The sequence below is a fragment of the Onychostruthus taczanowskii genome, unplaced genomic scaffold, assembly GCF_017590055.1.
Source record: "Onychostruthus taczanowskii isolate IOZ18803 unplaced genomic scaffold, ASM1759005v1 scaffold38, whole genome shotgun sequence".
Taxonomy (NCBI): Eukaryota; Metazoa; Chordata; class Aves; order Passeriformes; family Passeridae; genus Onychostruthus; species Onychostruthus taczanowskii.
The window spans coordinates 8,242,884-8,262,922 of NW_024501237.1; the positions used below are offsets into that span (position 1 = coordinate 8,242,884).

General features: G+C 43.7%; 1 protein-coding gene across 2 annotated transcripts in view; it reads left to right on the forward strand.

Annotated features, from left to right (window-relative positions):
- Positions 1-7,798, forward strand: part of MAML3 (mastermind like transcriptional coactivator 3) — a 243,925-nt gene extending 236,127 nt beyond the window's left edge. Inside the window, exons 4-5 of one of the 2 annotated variants that reach the window (XM_041412155.1) lie at positions 1,015-1,102; positions 3,777-7,798. In XM_041412155.1, coding sequence (XP_041268089.1) covers positions 1,015-1,102; positions 3,777-4,759 — 1,071 coding nt within the window. In that variant the 3' untranslated portion in view covers positions 4,760-7,798. The remainder of the gene's footprint in view (positions 1-1,014; positions 1,103-3,776) is intronic. The other variant, XM_041412156.1, reaches the window with a different exon arrangement.
- The last annotated feature ends 12,241 nt before the right edge of the window (positions 7,799-20,039 follow it).

Below are 20,039 nucleotides of genomic sequence, written 5' to 3' on the forward strand. Positions count from 1 at the left end.
TGCATAAAGCCTAGAGCCAGTAGGCTTAGGCTGAAGGCAAGCCTAAAAGTGTTAAAAGGTCACCAAGCTGAGGCTGTCAAGTGTGCTGACACGCTTTTCAGAGATGAAAAACAGCCTGCAGTCCTCAGGCTCCTAGCTTTGGGGTAGTTTATGCCTAACAAGAGTCCCTCTTTGTTTTTGATAGTGTGCAACACATACTTATGAATGCAGGGATTAGTACTTCCTTCTTTTCTCTCTTCCATTCTCGTACCTTTGTTACACATCATTGGCTTTGGACACAGTATTTGTAGAGCTGCAGGTGATGCTCCCAGACATGCCCTTTCAGCCCTTAGTTGAGTACACCATAGCATCTGAAGGCTCTGTTTTTATAATCAACCCTTGATTCTGTTTTAAAATATTCACAAGTATTCATAGAAAACCACAGAGGATCAACGTGGTCTGGATCAAGGGAGCATTCTGTAGTCACTGCTCCCAAAATATCATTCACTGAATCACAAGAGGAAATGTGCCTTAGTAATCCATTTCTGTTTTGGCTCAGGAATGTTCCAAGGCTGCAGTGCTTGGGTCAGGATGCAGTAATCCTTGAAGCTGAGTGTTATAAGTGCAGACATGGAACAAAGTCTTGCACCAGGAACACAAACCTCTGGACCTTGGCAGGACTGAGGGAAAGAAAGTGTGTGTGTGGCTACAGTTGCCCTTAGACCTAGGTGAGCGAAGTTAGTTCACACCACTCCCTCTCCTTTCTGCCTGAAGACAGTGAAGCTCATGCTGTAGAGGTCAGGATGAAATGGCTGTAAGTAAGTAGTGATGATGTTGGCCTCAGTGCATGTTTCTTTTTGAGCCAAAAGGAGTCTGAGTGCTGAGTAGCCCAAGTGCTCTGAGGAGGACTCTCCAGATGACTCTGCCTGTCTCTCCAGAACACCTCACCAAATAAGAACCACTGCAAGTTCTGCAGTTTTGCCACCAGCCCATTAATTAATTAATAATCTCCTCCTTTCTGTCCTTCGTTTTCAGCAGATGCAGCAGCAGTCACATTTGCCTCGGCAGCATCTGCATCAACAGCGAAGCCCATATCCAGTGCAACAGGTCAATCAATTCCAAGGTAAAAGTCCAATTGTTTTTCCTGTTTTGGAGTCAATGCCCTGAAGGTAGCAAGTGTGTGAAAGCTTGTGCAGTTTGTGACTACTAGGTGTTAAGCACTGTGCTAGAAGAGGAATACAGGCTGTTGCACACACCACAGATTTTACCAAAGATGAATACCCAAGTTTGCATGTTCAGTTACATTTATATTTTCCTTTCTGCTCTCTTCAGTGAAAACTGCTTGCTTTTTCTTTTATTTTTTCCCCTCTTTTTTCCCCCTTTTTTAAAATGACATTTATTTTGCCTCTTTGACATCCAGATGTCATGGATTCATTCATAGATTTATCTTGTTGACCTCTAATCTTATGAGGTTTTTTTTCCTGCTAGCATTTCTGACCGTATCTTGGTTTTGCCCCTCCTTCATCCCTCACTTTATCTAATTCGATGAGCAGAGAATTTAAGAGAGGTCATCCTTATCTGGAGAAGGGACTGTTAAATGTCAGGTGTGGGAAACACAGTAAAATATCTGAGATGTAAATAGAGTTTTTTAATGATCTCAAAAAAAGCACAAGTATTATTTTCATGTGCTCCCAGGTAACTGAAAAATGTAAGTGCACTCATTTTGGCTTAGGAAAAGAAGTTAATTCTGAGCCTTTTAAGTGAAAAGCATCAGTTGAAGTCTTCACTAACCATGATTTCTATACAGACATGAAATGAACACACACTTGTACTGTATATTCATAATAATATCATGTAGATGCAACAGAAAACAAGGGAGGCAGTTCTGGACATTTCACATTGCCGTTCTGGTTCCCAGGACGTGAACAGACAGCCACATCTTCTGCTGGCATATATCAGGGTGGCTTCTTCTAATCACTTTCTTTTTTTTATCTTTGGCACCATAAGTTCTGTATGAAATTACTTTTTCCCCCAATCATTCATTTCCAAAATCAAGAAGTGTGTGTGCACACACACACTCAGATGCATGCATACAACCTCTCTGCATTCATGCATCTTTGAAACACTGTCTTTGTATTATTTAAAATAAAGAGAGAAGAGTTTAGGCTAATCTGACAGAGCAATGAATTCATTTTCATAAATGAACTAATTTAAATAGTTCACCATTTTTTGCTTTTTAGTCACATGAATGTAATCCAGTGCAGTAGGTTATGTGTAAATGAGACCAGAAGGTGGCCTAAAACCTTGAAATCTGTTGCATCTCTCTTTTAACTAATCCTTGTCTGATCTCCTGTCACTTATGCCATGTACAGTAGTTAACAAAAGCAGTATGTGAGTCACTTGCTGTTAGTGACTCTTTTGGAGCTTTTCAATTACGATTTTCAATTAAAAACAGCTAAAGATGCATTAAGATTTCAACATCTGTATCTTAAGCACATCTGGAGTCATCATAAAAAGACTGTTTCTAATCATGAAAGGAGCTGATCTAAGTTAAGAAAAATCAAGGGAACCCCAATGCCAATCATTAAGAAAGCAGTTTGATAGCATGAATAAAGTAAAAGTTTCTACTACATGTGGCTTGTTCCAGTGAGATGCAGATGGTCTCACTTCTTGCTACAAAATGTTTCATTTAGCTGTGTGCTGGAGCTAAAAGCGCCCACCAGAAGCTTGTGGTGCTGCAGAAAATGGAGTTGTAGCCATCCTCTGCATTATTTAATAGAATTACATGTATAGAAATGTTGCTTCCTTTATCCACCCATTTCTCATAGAAACCAAGCCAGTGTCAATAACTGGGACCAGTGTTCTCTGCTCCCCATGGATGTTCAGGGATGTTGTCTGCCACTGAGGGACAACAAATAGGGGCTGATTTAAGAACATTCAGATTCTGTTGTACAGTTCTGGACTCTCAAGCAATGATTTCATATTTGCACCTGGTATTTAATAACATTTCAGCCTGGAGCAACTGTGTGCCTCATACACTCTGAGCTTCACCTGCCAAGTGTTGTATTTAGTCAGTGACTCAAACCTGCAGAGTTTGACTATTTAGTTAGTGACTCAAATCTGACTGTTCAATTTGGTAGTGACTCAAATTCACAATGAACCCATGGCATAATCTGAGTTCCAGGTAATTGTCTTTATTTAAAGATAGTAAATATAGAAGCATATTGGCTTCCCTGAAATCAATATCTCCCCTCTACTCCTGAAAGTAAGACACAAGCATGGTTAAGTTATCTGTCACAGTGTGGAATTTAACAAGGCTAGGATTTTCTGGTTTCCCATCACTGGCCTAAGGTGAAGTAAGATTTGCTTATAGTATTGATTCACTAATACACTCTCCCTGCTTTAAATGTCCACAAAAACCCGATTTTTCTTCTTTCCATAGAATTAATCAGCAACAATGCTATAGAAAATCCATTCATTAATGCCTCCTGAGCTATTAAAAGAATTGATTGACCTTCTGAGACTGACATTTCCATTTTCAAGGCTTACTTTTGAAATACAATGGAGATATTTAAAGGAGAGCTTCAAATGGTAAACTGAAGTTCAGCTGCTATACTGCTAATGAAGAAGACCAGTGGAAGTTTTTCCATTTGCTTGCTAGAAGCTGAATTAGGTGTAGCTGAGGAAGATAAGTGCTGCTGAGGATGCTCCTACAGATTCTTTCTTATGCAAAAGTGTGTTAATTAAGATTTACAGGTTTGTGGGCTTTTTCTTACCTTCCTCCCTTTTTGGTGCAGGTTCACCCCAGGATATAGTGGCTGTGAGAAACCAGGTAGCACTCCAGAGCATGAGAACATCCCGAATGATGGCCCAGAATGCGAGCATGATGGCCATGGGTCCCTCCCAGACCTCGAGCACGCTGCTCACCACAGCAGGCCAGTCGGATATGGGCATGACTCCTTACAGCAATGCCTCTTCCAGCCAGCCAGGAATGTACAGCATGAGCACGGGGATGAGCCAAATGTTGCAGCACCCAAACCAAAGTGGCATGAACATGGCACAGAGCACGGGCCAGGGAACAAGGCAGCCTGCCTCTGGACAAGCAGTGGGAATGGTTGGCAGTTTTGGTCAGAACATGCTGATAAACTCTGCTCTTCCCCAGCATCAGCAGCAGACGAAAGGACCTGTGGGCCAGGTCTTGCCAAGGCCACAAGCACCACGACTTCAAAACCTGACAGGGACTGTCCCTCAAGGAACACAAAACTGGCAGCAGCGAGGCTTGCAAGGCATACCTGGAAGGACTAGTAGTGAAATGGGGCCCTTCAACAACAGCACCACATATGCAATGCCATCTGGGCAGCCACGGCTGTCCAAGCAGCACTTCCCACAGGGGCTCAATCAGACAGTTGTGGACACAAGTGGGACAGTGAGAGCCGTGAACCCAGCGCTGGGGAGACAGCTGCTGCAACCACTACCTGGGCAACAGGCAGCCAGCCAGGCCAGGCCAATGGTGATGCCAGGAATAAGCCAAGGGGTCCCTGCCATGTCAGGCTTCAATCAGCCCCAAATGCCAGGTGGTACCTTTGCTCAGAGCAACCAAGGTCAGGCCTATGAGAGGAATCCCACCCAGGACATATCTTACAACTACAGTAATGGAGGAGCAGGGGGGTCATTCTCCAGTTTAGCAGAGGGCACAGACCTTGTGGACTCCATTATTAAAAGTGGACCAGGGGATGAGTGGATTCAAGAACTTGATGAGTTGTTTGGAAACCCCCAGTGAATGGGATTGTATAGTCTGGAGCTTTGGTTATGTTTTGTTATGTTTGAACAAGCAAAGAGGAAGTCAGATGTTCTACCCATCCCTGGATTGTTGGTTATTGTTTGTGTTAGTTTGGTTTGGGTTATTTTGTTTTCTTCTGTTTTTAATTGCACAAACTGAGCTGATCTGTGGCCAACTTTGGAAGGTTCAGGGGATGATGAAAACATCAGCATCCCAAAACTGTCATCAAGCAATCTTTGCTGCGCAGCAGCACCCACTCTGTGTGTGTGTGTAGCAGAATGGAGAAACTGGAAAAGCCAGCTGATGCATCTGGCTGGGAATATTTGTTCTTCCCCCACTTAAAACAAGGCTTCATTGCACAGTGGTGAGGGGTGGTCCCGGTATGTCCCACCTTATATGACTGTAGACATTGCAGCTTCCAGGGAAGCAGATGGAAGAGCTGGAAGCAAAGATACAGATATTCAGGGGTGATTGCACAGGCTCTGGTCAGAAATGGGCTTAAGCACAGGGCCAAGCAGGTCTGGGAGAGCCATGGCCAGGCCGAAGGGGCTGGCTATGGGCTGTCCTAAGGGAATGCGCAACACTCACTTGACAAACCTAAACAATCACAGGGAAGTCACCGTTTTAACTGCAGAGTGATAAACCCCATTACAAAGTGCAGAAGAACATAAATTAGGCAGTGTTGTGAAGGCAGATTGATTATGTGACTGCTGCTGGAGACAGCCTAGTAGTGGGTTAACTTAATGAAGTGCTTAATCCCCTTGGGACTAGAAATAGTGCTTCCCAAGTCAGAGCACTTGTCATGGCCCTGCTGCCTGGAGCGTTGAAGGGCTGAGAGGTACCAAGAGACATTAGCAGAGCTCCTCAGCTGGTCCCTCCCTCTCCTTCCTCCCCAGGGTGTTCTCAGTTCACTCCCTTCTCCTCTTGTTCCTTCAGTGTAAAGCAAGCTGAGCTGGCTGCACTTTCTTTTCAGGCAAGCCACAAAGGGCCAGGCAGGGGAGGATACAACAGGAGAAAACATACAGTGAGGGTTTGGCACACAGGAAGACTTTCTCCTCCCCTCTTGAAAAACCCAGGTTTGGCAGGTAGTATTACCCTAGGTTGTCTGTGATATGTTCAGTTTTAAACAGATGTTTTGTCTAATCTCTCTGGTTTGCTGGAATAAAATTCACTGCAGTATTTGAAGAATAGGAGTCAGGGAAGGAGTACTGTAAAGAACATTAAATGAGTGAGTAAAATAATTGATATTGTAAGCATGGGATCTGCCCAAATAAGGTTTTAGATAATAGGGATGTATCACTATCTCCACTGTTTGGACCAGTGCTGAGCAGCCCTGTGATGAAGTTGTGACAGATCTCACACAATACTGAAGTCACCAGCCATTCTGAGTGTGTACAGCAGGGTTCCCAAACTGCAGTTGGAGGCTGTTTTCTGGAACTTATTACCTCTTTAGTGTTTTCATCTGAGAGCTGCTTATCAGGTTATATAGTTGTGCATATAAAAAATGTTAACATGACCCACAGTCCAGAGCTTTAGCACCCTCTGGCCTAGCGCTGGCCTGTGAGAGCCATGAGTCATGCTCTGCAGCAGGGTACCAGTGCCAGTCTCAATTCCCCAGCTCCTGATCACCTCCTTTTGTGCTGTTCTCCCTGGGCCCAGCGATGCTAAGTGCTGAGCCCCTGAATTCCATGGAGGCTGAAGGCCTTGGCACTTGGCAGTTTTATGTCCTGCCTTTCTCCGTGGAGCACAGACACACATCACATTACAGAGGGAGAGCAAATGAGTCTGGAACCATCTCAATGCCCCATGAGGCTCCCTTTTGAGCAATTTCCCTTGCTGGGCTTGCCTAGTGGGGAGAATTACCTGTTCCAAATGCTGCGATGCAGTAGGACAAGCTGCATTTTTAATGTGCTAAAGGTGAGCCATCAATCCAACCTGTCCTGACTGCTACATTTTTAAAAATGGCTTTAATCTCATCTCTTTTAGCTGACCCCTTTTTAAAATACAGCACAAGGGCCAATTCCAGCTCCTGCTGAGGATGATGAGCATGTTTAGCATGCCTGCTGCTTCAGTAGGAGCCAGGTTCGCCTAATTCAGTGAAAAGAGCACCAGCCAAAGTTTTTGGTTCGTCCTGTGGGTCAGCATCTCTTGGTCAGAATGGAAGGGATAGGCAGACACTGGGAGAAGCAGCACCCTGAAGGGACTAGGATGCTGTGGCTCCATGTGTGTCAGCGTGAGCATGGGGCACATGCGTGTGTGACAGAGCTGTGACAGGGTGGGAGGGCAGGCACCCTGCTGGGTAGGGGACAGTGCTGGGGACAGCACAGCACCCATGCCTGGGATGAGAGTGATCAGGGATCACCTCTCAGCACAGAGGTGGGAAAGGGGAACTTAGAAACACACATCCACCACACAGCAGCCATTGCAAGCTGGTGTGCACTGGGGAGATACAGGCCTTGGTGATAAATGGTGGTCAAGACGAGTCTCTGTTGTCTTTGTAAAGCTTCCTCCAAATACTCCATACTGGGATCAAGTACTAGAGAACAGATTTTATTAGATTTGGGTTGATTGGGTTTTTTTTCCTTTCTTACTATGGTGCTGATGTATATGTAATGTTTTAAAAAAAGTCATTTGTAAATATGTTTTTACAATTCTATAGATCTGGGTCTACTATCTGTAAAATATATACATATAAATATATATATATAAATATATATATATATATATATACTGTTTGTTTAAAATAGAGTATTTTTATTTCATTCCTTGACTCATCCTTACTGCAGTGGTATTGCACTTCAGATGACATCTAATTATTAATTTGTACTGTATCCCTGACAGTAACTTGCTCCATTTTATTCAGATTTTTCTAGTTTTCTGGTTTTACTTTGTACATTAAGCATTGATTATTTCCTTTTAAGGCCTGTACAGAGTCTGAAAATGTAGAAAAGTACCTGGTGTTGCTTTTAAAGAAAAAGAAACAAAACAAGAACAAACAAAACAAAACAAAACAAAAAACTAACCAAACAAATAAAAGATGGTTATATGAGTCATATACGTGGTGTATATGGATCATGTCTTGCCCCACTCTTGTGCCTCAGTGAGCAATCTTCCATGGAGGGGAGTGAAGCTGCAAGCAGGCAGATCTGAATCAGCCCTGGATTTTCTGTATGGCAGCATCAAGGCACCTGGTGTAGTTACAGGTGTTAGACCTCAGCAGTAACAGACTGGGTATGGCCCATCCCGGGATGCCCCTCTTGCTTCAGCAGGTTCAGCAGCCAGTGAATCCCAGCATCACAGGCAGCCCCAGCAGCTGTCTCTGTGCAGCAGAGCCCAGACTGCTGTAATGAGCTGCTGGATGGGCCGTGCTTCACCACCGTCTGCCATAGTGCCCCTTCCTCCAGCAAGGTGGGCTACCAAAACTTCCTGTGCTCTGCAGAGAGGCCTGTGCTCAGGCAGATGCTACGGGGAAGATGGTCCTTAATTGGGTCTGTTAGAGGTGGCAGATCCAACCTTTTGTGTTTATTCTGTGCTGGGAGCAAAAATAGGGAGTGGGGAGGTGCTTCCAGGGGAGGAGACAAGATAGAGACGAGGTGGGGTGGAAGAAGGGAAATGCGTAGCTGGACATAGAAGTTGGAGAAAACAGGAAAACTGTAGAAGGATAAAGACACATGCTTAGGGTAATTCCCTATCACCTACCACTACAACAGTGTGAGAATTGTGTTGTCAGAAGCCTTTAGGAATGTGCATGTAGATCTGTTGTTGTATTGCCTGTCCATACATGGGGAGAGGAGGGGAGGTGAGGTGAGGAGAGGAGAAGAGAAGGTAACACATCAAAGCACTACAACAGGTAAGCTTGGAATCATTTCAGAGGCAAAGAATGACCTATTTGAATCAGTAGATGGCCTTTGGACTTCCTCTAGTCTGTATTTTGAGTCTGTTACATAGTTTGGAGCTTTGTCTTTGTTTTGGTTCAGGCAGCAGTGTTTCTTGCTGCCTCTGTGTCTAGGTTTGAAAGAAAGGTGTCTGCCAAGGAAGGCAGAAACTTCCCTTGGAATGGAAAATATGACCTACCCTCCAGATTATTTTAACTTTGAAATTACGGAGGTTTTAGGCAAAGATATGGTAAAAAGAATAACACTTCTTTACTAGAATATACATACATACATACATACATACATATATATATATACACACACACACATACACAGGGAGGGAGAAATAGGTATGTCTGTATATATATATATATATAAAACAAGGTAAACAAGCAACAGCAGCAGCACAGCAGCAGAGCGAAGCACAAACCCACCCGCAGCCTTCTCTCGGCCGTCGGGCGCTTTCCCCTTCCGTGCAGTTCCGGTCACGGCCAGCAGGGGCGCTGGTGGCTCCCGGCCGGGCGGGGCGGCTGCGATGGTTCCCCCGCGCCTGCAGGGGGCGCCGTGGCGCGAGCTCGGCCGCCTCACCACACGGCCATGGCGGCTCGGGCGGCGGGAGGGAGAGAGGAGAGAAGGGGCTTTCCTTTGCAAACCCACAGGAAGGAGCTGGTGTCAGTGCCCCTCCGGGTCTGTAATGGACTGCAGCAGGAACCTCGGAGCAGCAGAGGCGAGCACGCCCAGGGTGGCCAACAAAGTGTAGTGAAAATTCCGAAGCTGGGCCAGGAGCCGCAGGGGTGGAGCAGACACGGGATGCTGGGATAAAGCATAGCAAAAAGCCCAAAGCAGCAGCAGAAAACAGCAGGGCTGAGCAGCGGCTGCCAGGCTCCCACAAGCAGCTGGAAGAAACTCCCTTTGGGGCGGCTCAGGGTGAGGGTCCCGGGTTTTCTCCTGAGGCACCCAAGCAGATGGTGAGTGGCTTCCCAGTGAGACTGGGTGCTGAAAAGGTCCCAGTTCAGTGGCTGCTCTTATGAGCGAAGATTCACTCGTGCTAAGGAGAAGCAGTGACAAATGAGAGAAAATTCCCTGAGACAAAAGAAAAAAAAAGGAAAAATCCTAACCTCCAGCACTGACTCGCTGAAGGCATCACTGGCAGGTTGGTAGGTGGATTTTTTATATTTCAGCCCACAGAAGGAAAATTAGTGGCAGCATTTCTGGTGATTTCTGTGGTTGTTAAATCTGGCCCTGATGTACTTTCTCCCTGAAGGTAAGTGATGGAGAGCCACCCTTTCTGCAGCCGTGTCAGCTCCAGCCTGTTCACCAACATGATCTGTCCTTTTCCCCTCAACAACAAACCTTGTTGGACTCAGGTCTTGCATCTCTGTACATGTTTCATCTTATGGTTTTCAATACCATTTCAGCCTTTGCTACCTGCAGGCACTAGGTCTTTTTATCATGAGCTAACTTAATAAAATCACAGGATGAAGGAACCTTAAAGATCATCTCATTCCAGTCTCACTTCCATGTGTCCATACATGTCCACCTTTTTAATATGAAAGGTTATTATGAATCTAATCCACTTCTCAGTTATCTTGTGGTCTGGTTATCAACCCCACTACACTATGGAGAGACAATAAGCATGTTCATTATATAGATTTGACTGAACACCACTATAAATGTGCAGCATTTTTGGCCAAATCTTGTCTTCAGAGGACTGACAAGGTAAGTTTCTTCCTGCTGGCTCTCTCATGAGTATATTCAGCATTGCCTAAATAATTTGAATTATCAGGAACTGCCAAAACAGGCATGGCCTCGCATCACTGTTGTTCTACATAGTTTAAATTGGTCATTGGCATACTTTGAGCTCACAGAGGTAAGCCATGACTTCTCCCTTCTTCTGGCAGAAAACTGTTTTTACAGTCAGTTTACTTTTCACTGCGACTTTATGATTCCCAGAGCTGTGGTCATTCTCTGGGAATCCAAGAATGTTTGTCTAGTCTTTCTCACACCCCAGCCATCTGTGCCTTGGTGGGAAACAATGCAGTGCATCTAATTGTCACACGAGCATCTGTGTTTTCTTTTTGTCTGCGATGGCTCTCCCCTTCACAAGTGTCATGTTTTCGGCTTGTCTTCAGGAGGTTTCCTGTGAGGCCTGGGATATGCCCATGGAGGGCCCCACTTCCACAAGAATGTTTGAGCACATGTTGAACTGTAAGCACATTCCAAAATATAAAGTCCAAAAGTCCTTTGTAGACACTTAGTGCCAAGTGAAGCTTTAAACATTTTTCTGAAGTAAGCAGTGTTTCCATATATGCTTATACAGCAGTTGGATTGGATATACTTGGAAAATGGGGATCTTGCAGCAGCATATTGCATGGAAATGTTTTTACATTTGCACAAAACAGAAGGCACAGCTGGGGGAAATGAAGAGCAGTGCAGGAAGACAGAAGCATTGGCAAAACTGAAGGACAGTGGGTAAGATGGGCTGATGCTTGCAGTGCCAGTTGCAACTAAATCACTTAGTAAATTAATGGGTTTAGTTTTATATGATTTGTTTGTAGGGTTGCAATACTATACAGGGAAAGAGAACATTTAATTGCAAATGTAGATGTGACATGACATTCTGTCTTACTAACTTTCCCAAGAGAGTAGGGAAAGGAGCAAGTGTAAACAGTTCAGGATAAAACATGCATTTAGGAAAGAGCTCTGATGTTTTATTCACATGTAGCTTATCATCTTTTTAGGGTTCAGGCAAGACATACATGTTATTTATTTATTTTTTAAAAAGCACCTTCAAAGCAATTTATGGACTTTATCCATATGCTGAAGTCCGGGTATTCATCCAGAAAGCTGTTGACAATCCCAGCTGCACCCAGGGTTACCAAGGAAATCAGAATTATCATGTTGCGGCGAACACCCCATGTGTGGAGACACAAGGCTTGACTCCATTTTCTCAGAAGGCTGATTTATTATCTTATATATTATATTAAAATACTACATTAAAACTATACTAAAAGAACAGAGAGAAAAGAAAGATCAGAAGGCTACAAAGAACAAGAATAGAATAGAATGCATAACAAAATCTTGTGACTGCTCACAGCCTCAGCACAGGTGGCTGTGATTGGTCATCAATTGAAAACAAGCTACATGGAACAATGGAAGATGCTCCTGTTGCATTCCACAGCAGCAGATAGTTATTGTTTACATTTCTTTCCTGAGGCTCCCAGCTCCTCAGGAAGGAAAAAATCCTAGCAAAGGATTTTTAATAAAATATCATAGCTACATTATCACACTCAAATAAAAAAAAATTAAAAAAAAAACCTGTTAACCTCAAAGGGAAATGCCGAAAGTTATGAGCTGTCCATGTTATGTTATAGTGAAACTACTGGTCCAAAAGTTGAAGTCTACCGAATCAGAAAGGACCGTGGCTGGAACACTGCCCTTGGGGGGTTTCAGTAATAAACCATTCCCATGCATGATTTTGCAAGAGACAAGAGATTCCTAATACCCTCTCTAAAGGAAAACTTTCCCCTAGTGTTTCTGAATTTTCTTGTGAAAGTTAAGAGCTGGCTCCAGGATGAGGCTACCTCATCCTGTTACATGAAGTCTTGTAGGTAAAGCCACAGAAAATCTTGAGCACCTAATTGAAACTCCAGGTGTAGGTGTGAGAAAGAAACCTTAAGGATCTGAGGGTGAGATGTGCGTGTCTCTTACATCCACATCTGTTGGGCAGGTACCCTCTGCTGAGCTGGGAGATCTGCTACTGGTTAATACGGCTGCTTCCAACCGGGGTGTGCCCGGTGGGCTGCCTTGGTCCAGATAGCACAGTCCTGCTCAGCACAGCCTGTCCGAGCTCCCAAGCAGCTGCTAACCGCAGGCAACCTTAGCAAGCTCAAGTGATATCAGCTCTTTAGTGATTATCAGCTCATTTGTGATTTCAGCTCTTTAGCTTGCTAAGTGCCGCAGCTGACGCAAGGAGAGAGAGGAGAAGCGCTGTATAAGGTTCCACAGGGAAGTTTTTATTGGGGTCTTCTGCAAAGGTTCTCAGTGACAGCTCTTCTCCTGAACTGGGCAGAATTAGGGGTTTATATACGTTACAGGAGTTTTTGAAATTGTCCAATAGTAAGGCTCAACGGAAAGTGACCTACAGGCTTACAGAGAGATAAGCAAAGGTTCGAAGGTGGAAGAGAGGGGCTTCTAAGGTCCAGTCATCATGACTTAGCATTTCCTAGCTCAGGCTTCTGGCCTCCAGGGAAGCCTTGCAGGCCATGGGCCTGCTACAACCGGTGATCGCTATGGCTTGGAGATGGATTTCTGGACAAGAAAGGAAGAGTCTGAGAATCTCACCTAAGATTTAGATGCCTAAAGACTTGATATAAGTAGCCTTTGTAGGCATGCCTTGTCTAGATGAAAATGGTGAAGTATTTTCTCAGTTTCAAGAGAGCATGAAAAGAGTCTATAGCTTAGGCCTTCTTTGAGGATGCATACCAGATTTGTCTTTATAACTAGAAGGCCTTGCAGCAAAACCATTTCCCAGGGCTGCCAGTCTGGCTTTTAACATCCTCTGTTTGATTTAAAATTAGTTTCACCAAAGTGTGAAACTGTCTAATACTCTGTCTAATAATGAAGCCAGCTACTCTTCTACCATTTCCTCGAGAGGCTGAATCTATTGGTTTAAGAGTACTGAAGGAAAGCATGGCCAAGATTTCTTGAACAAAGGGCTTTTTAATTTGTTGATTAAAGAAAAGTCCATTATGCTCTGTTTGTTCATTCATTTATGTGTTTCTGCTTCCCAAACTTCCTTAGCAGTTGCAAGTCTTCTAACTGGTGTTCATTGCACTGTTTGAATTATTGCATCTCTTACTGGGAGATATGAAACTATCTCCACATATTTGCTCTGGAAAAAAGCTTTCCCCTTCTCCCCAGCAGCAGCTCTTCCAAGGAACATAAAGGATTGATGGAGCTGTAGTGAAGGAGAATGGGAACATCAGTACACAAGCCATGGAAAATAGCCCTGTAGGACAGTCTTCATGCTGCCGCAGGATGATTCACTACAGAAGAGTCTGATTGTTTTGTATCTTCCTCTAGAAGACATTGCAAATCTTTTAATTTTATGACAAGCATATATTGCACTATTTTCTTCTTGTGACTGATGATAGATGGTGGAAGAGAGCCTTAGATCAGGGCACAGAAGTCAGGGCAGTGCCTTCAGTGAAATGGAACAAACCATACTGCCAATATTTGTCAAATCAGAATTCATATCAGGAGATGCTGTGCACTCGACGCTCATTAATGTACGCTTCTCTGGAGCCCGGTTCTCTTACCTGCTTGGTGAAGCTTCATCAGCTTACAAAGCCAGATTAGTTGCTTCCTTTAGTGCAACTTGTGTGGCTAGAGAAAAGGTGTTCATGTGACAAACTGGGGGAAAATGTAGATAGCAGACAGGCAGGCATGGTGCAAGCCTTGTATGAGCAGCTTCCCATGCTACAGCAGTCCTGATGTGCAAAGCTGTGCTTCTGTTTCCAGATCTCTATGAATGTTGTTGCAAATTATGCCCAGTACAAAGCACGTGTCCACAAGGTGAGCATCAAAACTCTTCTCTCTCCTGGCCTGCAGCACATGCACATCCTAACTTAGGCTTCTGCTGAAACACCCAGCCCTCTTCCCTGAGGGCTTCCAGACACATTGCTGACACTTTACACATGTTGCATTCAATTATAATCACTTTTCACTGCCAGTCCTTGACTCTCAGCCCAGCTTCAGACCACAGCCTGGAGCTGTTAACCTGCATCCGGTTGGTAATTTCTTACCTTCCTTTCACAGACTGAACATAGCCATGGAAGTACTTGTAGCAAGCAAACATGTACAGGATACCTCAAAAGAAAGCTAATTCTAAGAAAGATAATACTAGTATGGTGGGGGAAACAGTCAGAAAACTAAAAAATGAGGATTGTAGACAGTTAACCACTCTAGTTATGTTTTTTAGTTATATTGCTTTGGGAATTTTTACAGCTACCCATAACTTGGGAAGTTACCTTGGGAAAGAATCATTCAAAAGAGATGTATGTGTTCTTACACAGTCAGTGCAAGAGGCTCTCTGTATGGGTTTACAGATAGGGGTGGATGTACGACTGCCCAAAAATATCCAAAAGCATTCCTTCAAAGGGACATCTCAGGAACTGAACAATCCCTCCCAGTTTGGTGATTATCCCAGAAACAGGATAGTGGGTTGAAGCACTGTGACTTGACCCGGCTCTGAGATTTTGTATTATTATGGCAGTTTGTGCTAAGGTGGGGCAGGGGTGTGTGGGGGTGTGTTTGTTTTGGGAAGGGAATCCTATTTATGTTGTTAATAACCTGCTTTGCATTTGTATAGCAGCTTTTATCCAAGGACATGGAAGGAAGCTGTAGTGAAGTTAGTTTTCTGACCTCCCTGAGGGAAGAGTATAAAATCACCTCCACTTGATGGATAGCAGGGTATGGAGGTGAGTTGTATTATCCAGGACTAAGAAGTGCTAGTTAATTTTGTGGTTTTAAACTCTGTGTGTGTATTACAGAGGACAGCTTTCACTGTGTGCTGGATTAACTCCTGTAAACATACCTGTGGGACATAGCTGAAACATTACTTCAAGGGAAGGTTATCATAATCTTTCATTTCTTACATGTGACAGCACCTGTGTTGCTGGCTAGCAACTGCGATCTTCCCTGATTCAAGTTCCTGTTCATGAGCATGTGTATTATTTCATATCCAATTTGTTGACTTAAGTGGTGCTTCTTTGGATTTACAGTGGATTTACAATGGAGATGGGACTGTAAGAAAGCCCCAAACAAAAAATTACTGGTTTGGAGCAGAGAGAAAATGGAGAAGTTGTTTAGGAAGGAGAGGAGTGATGGACATGAGCTGGTTATCCTTTCCCCAGCCCACAGATTTCATGTTTCTAAAATATTAGTTGGGAATAATAATAACTGTCACAAGTTTTACTCTATGAGAGCTCCTTGGTTTGGAGAGAGAAGGGAAAGCTGGTGGGACTCTATGAAATGCCATGGGGATTTCAGTGTCACTGAGCTTCTTCTAGGAAGGCTGTGTTAATTAAAAGTAGGGGGAAAGATGTCTACAGTCAATTACTTCCTGCTAATCCCAACATTTTAAAAAGTTATGTAAAACTTGTCTGTCCAAGATAAAAGCAGAAAGTATTTGCCTTGATTGAAAAACATCCTGCAGTCCAGAGGCCAGTCAAGAATATTGGGTAAAACTCCACACAGTTTTGTCTGCAGAATAAATTTGAAAGAGCATTAGTCTGGAAGGGAAAAGAACTGTGGGTGGGATTTTCAAGGAGAGTCATCTTTGGCTTTGTCTTGTTGCCACTAAAGTTAATGCTAAAGTCATATCCAGTGGGAATACAGTCAAGCCAGCATTAGGTACTCTTAAAATTTCTCATTTTTGAAATCTCTGACACAAGCTGTTTAAAATATTTTCCTGACATTTAAACTTAGGCAAGGATCTGGATCCCAGCTACATGGAAATAAATAGGACAAATAATCCTCAATCAAGTGGCTGTGCAGCAAAGACAGCCAGGAATTCCAGTTAATCACTTATGATGTTAATCACTTATCTCCACACTTGCTGGTATGCAAGTTTTGTGTGTCAGCATTACTGGGACTGCCAAAGGAATTTGCATTATTCTGCTGAGGCCAGTTGCCTTTATGAAGACACAGACAGCACATCATAGATTTTCTTATGGCAAGGACCATAACACCTTTATTTGTGGACATCAGGTTTCCCATTAATATATTGTTTGTGTATCTTTTCTCAGTGGTTCTGAATTAATTTCTCTTTAGGGAATTAGGCAAACTTCTGCGTCTAATGAATCATGTTATCTAACAAGTTGTTTAATGCATAGTATGTCTCATTATTGTTATCCACTACAACTACAGTTATAGCAGATGAGATTGAAATAAATATAAGTAATTTTGCACAGGATCATTAGTTAATCACTGAAGTCCTCTAAAAACTGAAGCGCTTTATGAAAATAGTCTTCTTACATAGGATATTCCACCATTATCCACTGCAGACCCAGGTTTTCTTTGCTCATCTTCAGCTGTGATGTCATCCACAGCCCAAGAACTGACAGCACAGCTTGCTAGATCCAGAACACCTCAATGCCCTAGGTTACAACCTGTTGGATCTCAGACCCCAGTTAAGTTTGGGTAATCTGATTACCTAGTTAATCAGAATTTGAGCAGCAACTTTGAAATGAGCTAACTTACCCCATTATTATTAAAATTATAGCTGAACCATTTGAAAAGCCATCTGTTTTTTTGGTTGGTTTGTTTGTTTGGTCTTTTAGCAAAAGATGCAAAGAAAACTTGACTTTTCAAGAGAAAGTTTTTGCTTATCTTCTGGACTGAATTGTTATTCACTGCTACCATCTTAATGATCTCTAGACTTAGTGTGCATGTGAAATGCTCTGTCAAATTCTGGAGCTCCAGTGACAGCCAGGGGCATGACCTTGTGCTTAATTCTTAATTTCCCCACCAGCCAAGCAAAATGACCTGCAAGCCAAAATAAGGGTTCACACATGACACAGTTCTTTTGGTTCAGTTGCATCTCTAACACATAATTTTTTAAATTTATTTTTTGTAATGGAGGCCATTGTTTTTCAGCTTTTTCCAGAGAAAGACCAATATTAGGCAAACTAGTTTTTCTTTACAGAAGTTTAAATTTTATCTTCAAGAGTAACATTTGAGTTGGACTCGATAATTGATCCTTGTGGATTCCTTCCAACTTAGCATTTTCTGTGATTCATGTGGAAGGGGGAAAATTGTTATTTCGGAAATACATTATTTTTGGGTTTTTGGTTTTTTGGGGTTTTTTGCATTTGCATTTGCTGCACTAACTATGGCTTAAATATCCTTGTACCTCATCTGGATCCTAGAAGCACACAGCCCTGGGGTACAGCCTAGTCACACAGCAGTGCCCCAGTGGTGTCTCAGTAACCAGACTGCACTGGTGGGGGTCACTGCCCCACTGCTTTGACTGACATATGGTCATTTCTGTTTAGTGACATTAAGAGCTATGAGGGTTGGAAGTATTGGGCAGCATTACAGTCTTTGGAAACAAAAATCTGATAGCTGCCTATTTAAGGTTGTTTAATCATAACTTACAGCACTTGATTTTTCCATCTGTCTTAGACACTCAAAATTCAGTCTGTTGGAAAGAGCAGAGAGAGTTGCAACTGGGAGGCTGTAGCATGTTCCTTGCTCTCCATCTGATCTGCTGGAGACCTCTGAGAGCTATCTGTTGGAAGACTTAGGCTGTTTTTCCTCTATTGTCTGGAGCTGATAGTACTTTCCTGTTTTGTAAAAAGCACTTTTTAGAATAGTGCCGTGAAAAGAGATTATTTACTGTGTACAGTGACTAAATATATACTCACTTACCAAAAACTCCCAAACCAATCACACGCTCTCCCTACACTTCTGACCAGCATTCTAAGAACACATCTCACATACATATGCATACCTCATTTTACTGATGCTCTTATTGCAGAGGTCTCCCTGTGAAAGCTGAACAGAGGCTGTCACAGGGACAAAAGGAAATACATAGCAACATGCTGTATGCAGCAGAGCTATTGGGAAACACCCTGTTTGCCTTTTAAGTTCCCTGGGTATCTCGAGTTAATGTTATTATTACCTGGAGTTAATATTATTATTTTCCTAGCCTTGTCATAGCCACCCTGTATGAGAAGGTCACTGCCCACCTTGTACCTAATCTACCTGGATCCAGAAACCAGGCACCCAACTGAGCCCACTAAACACACTTGTCTAAGGGGGGAGCCTAGGAAATACCTTCTGTATTCCCTTGTGGGATCAGTGGCACAAAAATACCACTAGCAATATTAGTGGTGCTGCCCTGTGCATCTCTGATATCTTAGCCTTGTGGCTTGTGACCTTGTTTACCTTTGCCCAGTGTTGTGGTTTGACACTGGCCAAATGCCAGTCACCCACGAGAGTCATTTGCTTACCCTCTCCTGCATATATATTTGGGCAGAGGAGAGGGGAGAAAAAATTTAGAAAGGTTTAATGAGTTGAGACAAGGATTGGGAGAAAAACACTCTAAAGGCAAAATGGGTTCAAATTTAAAGGCATAAAGTAAATTTATTATTGATAGAGTCAGAGGAGGATAATGAGAAGCAAAATAAGCCTTAAAACAGCTTTTTCCCCCCGGCCTCTCCCTCCTTCCCATCAACAACACAGGGAGATAGGCATGGGAGTTGTGGTCAGTTCATCACTCAAGAGCTTCTATTTGCTCAGGGAGAGGAATTTTTTCTCTGCTATGCTGTGGGGTCCCTCCCATGGGCAAGAAGTCTTCACAAAACTGTCTACAGTGTGCAGTCTTTTAAGAATAGGCTGCTCTAGTTTGGAAGCAAGGGCCCTCTCTCTCTATCTCTGGAAGCCGGGATCCTCTCTCTCCATTCAGGTCTCCCACTGGATCACAGCTTTCTCTGGCATCCACCCACTCTGATATGAGCACTTTTCCCATGGGCTCTCTTCAGAGTGGATCTCTGCATCCACCATGAACTTCATGCATTACAGGGGGACAGTTTGTTTCACCATAGCCGTCACTACGACTCACAGAGGAATGTCAGCTCCAACTCTTGGAGTACCTCCTCCCCCTCCTTTTTGCCCACTGACCTTGGTGCTGCCATGTTGTTTTCCCTTTTGTGTCCTCACTTCCTCCTCTTCTCTGACTAGAAGAAAAACTGCTGATTTTAGGTACCACTGCCAACAAATTCCACCAATTCAAAGATTCCTGCAGGATCCCAAAGCACTGAGATGGTAATCTCATCCTCGTTCTGCACTGGGGAGTTGCTCGTCACATTTCCACTGCCGGCCCAGCAGCCCTGCCACCATGGCAGTGGCTGCTGCAGCAGCGCCAGCGCTGTTTAACACCTCTCCTCGTGCCGGGTGCTGGGAAGGAGAAGCCGCCGCCAGCCCTGCCCTTCTGCCCACAGCATGGCTGGGCAGGGGTGGCCAAGCAGGCAGGACTTGCTGCGAGCAGCGCAAGGATGGCACCAGCAATGGCGCTTTGCCACCCCTGGAAAAAAACTACACATGTGCTGTTTTGATTTTCTTCCTACATATGTCATCACAGAGGTGTTACCAACTTCTCTAACTGGGCCAGCAGCGAGTCCATCTTCAGAACCATCAGAGATTGGTTCTCTTGGCCACGGTGGAAGCTTCCAGCAGCTTCTCACAGAAGCCACTTCTGTGGCCCTCCCCTGCTACCAAAAACCAGTCTGTGTCAAATCAACACACCCAAAAAAAATATTCCCATCTGTCTTCTCCCCACATAATTAATCACAAGCCATGCTCAAATGACCCCTTAACCTTTCCCTCCAGAGAACAGT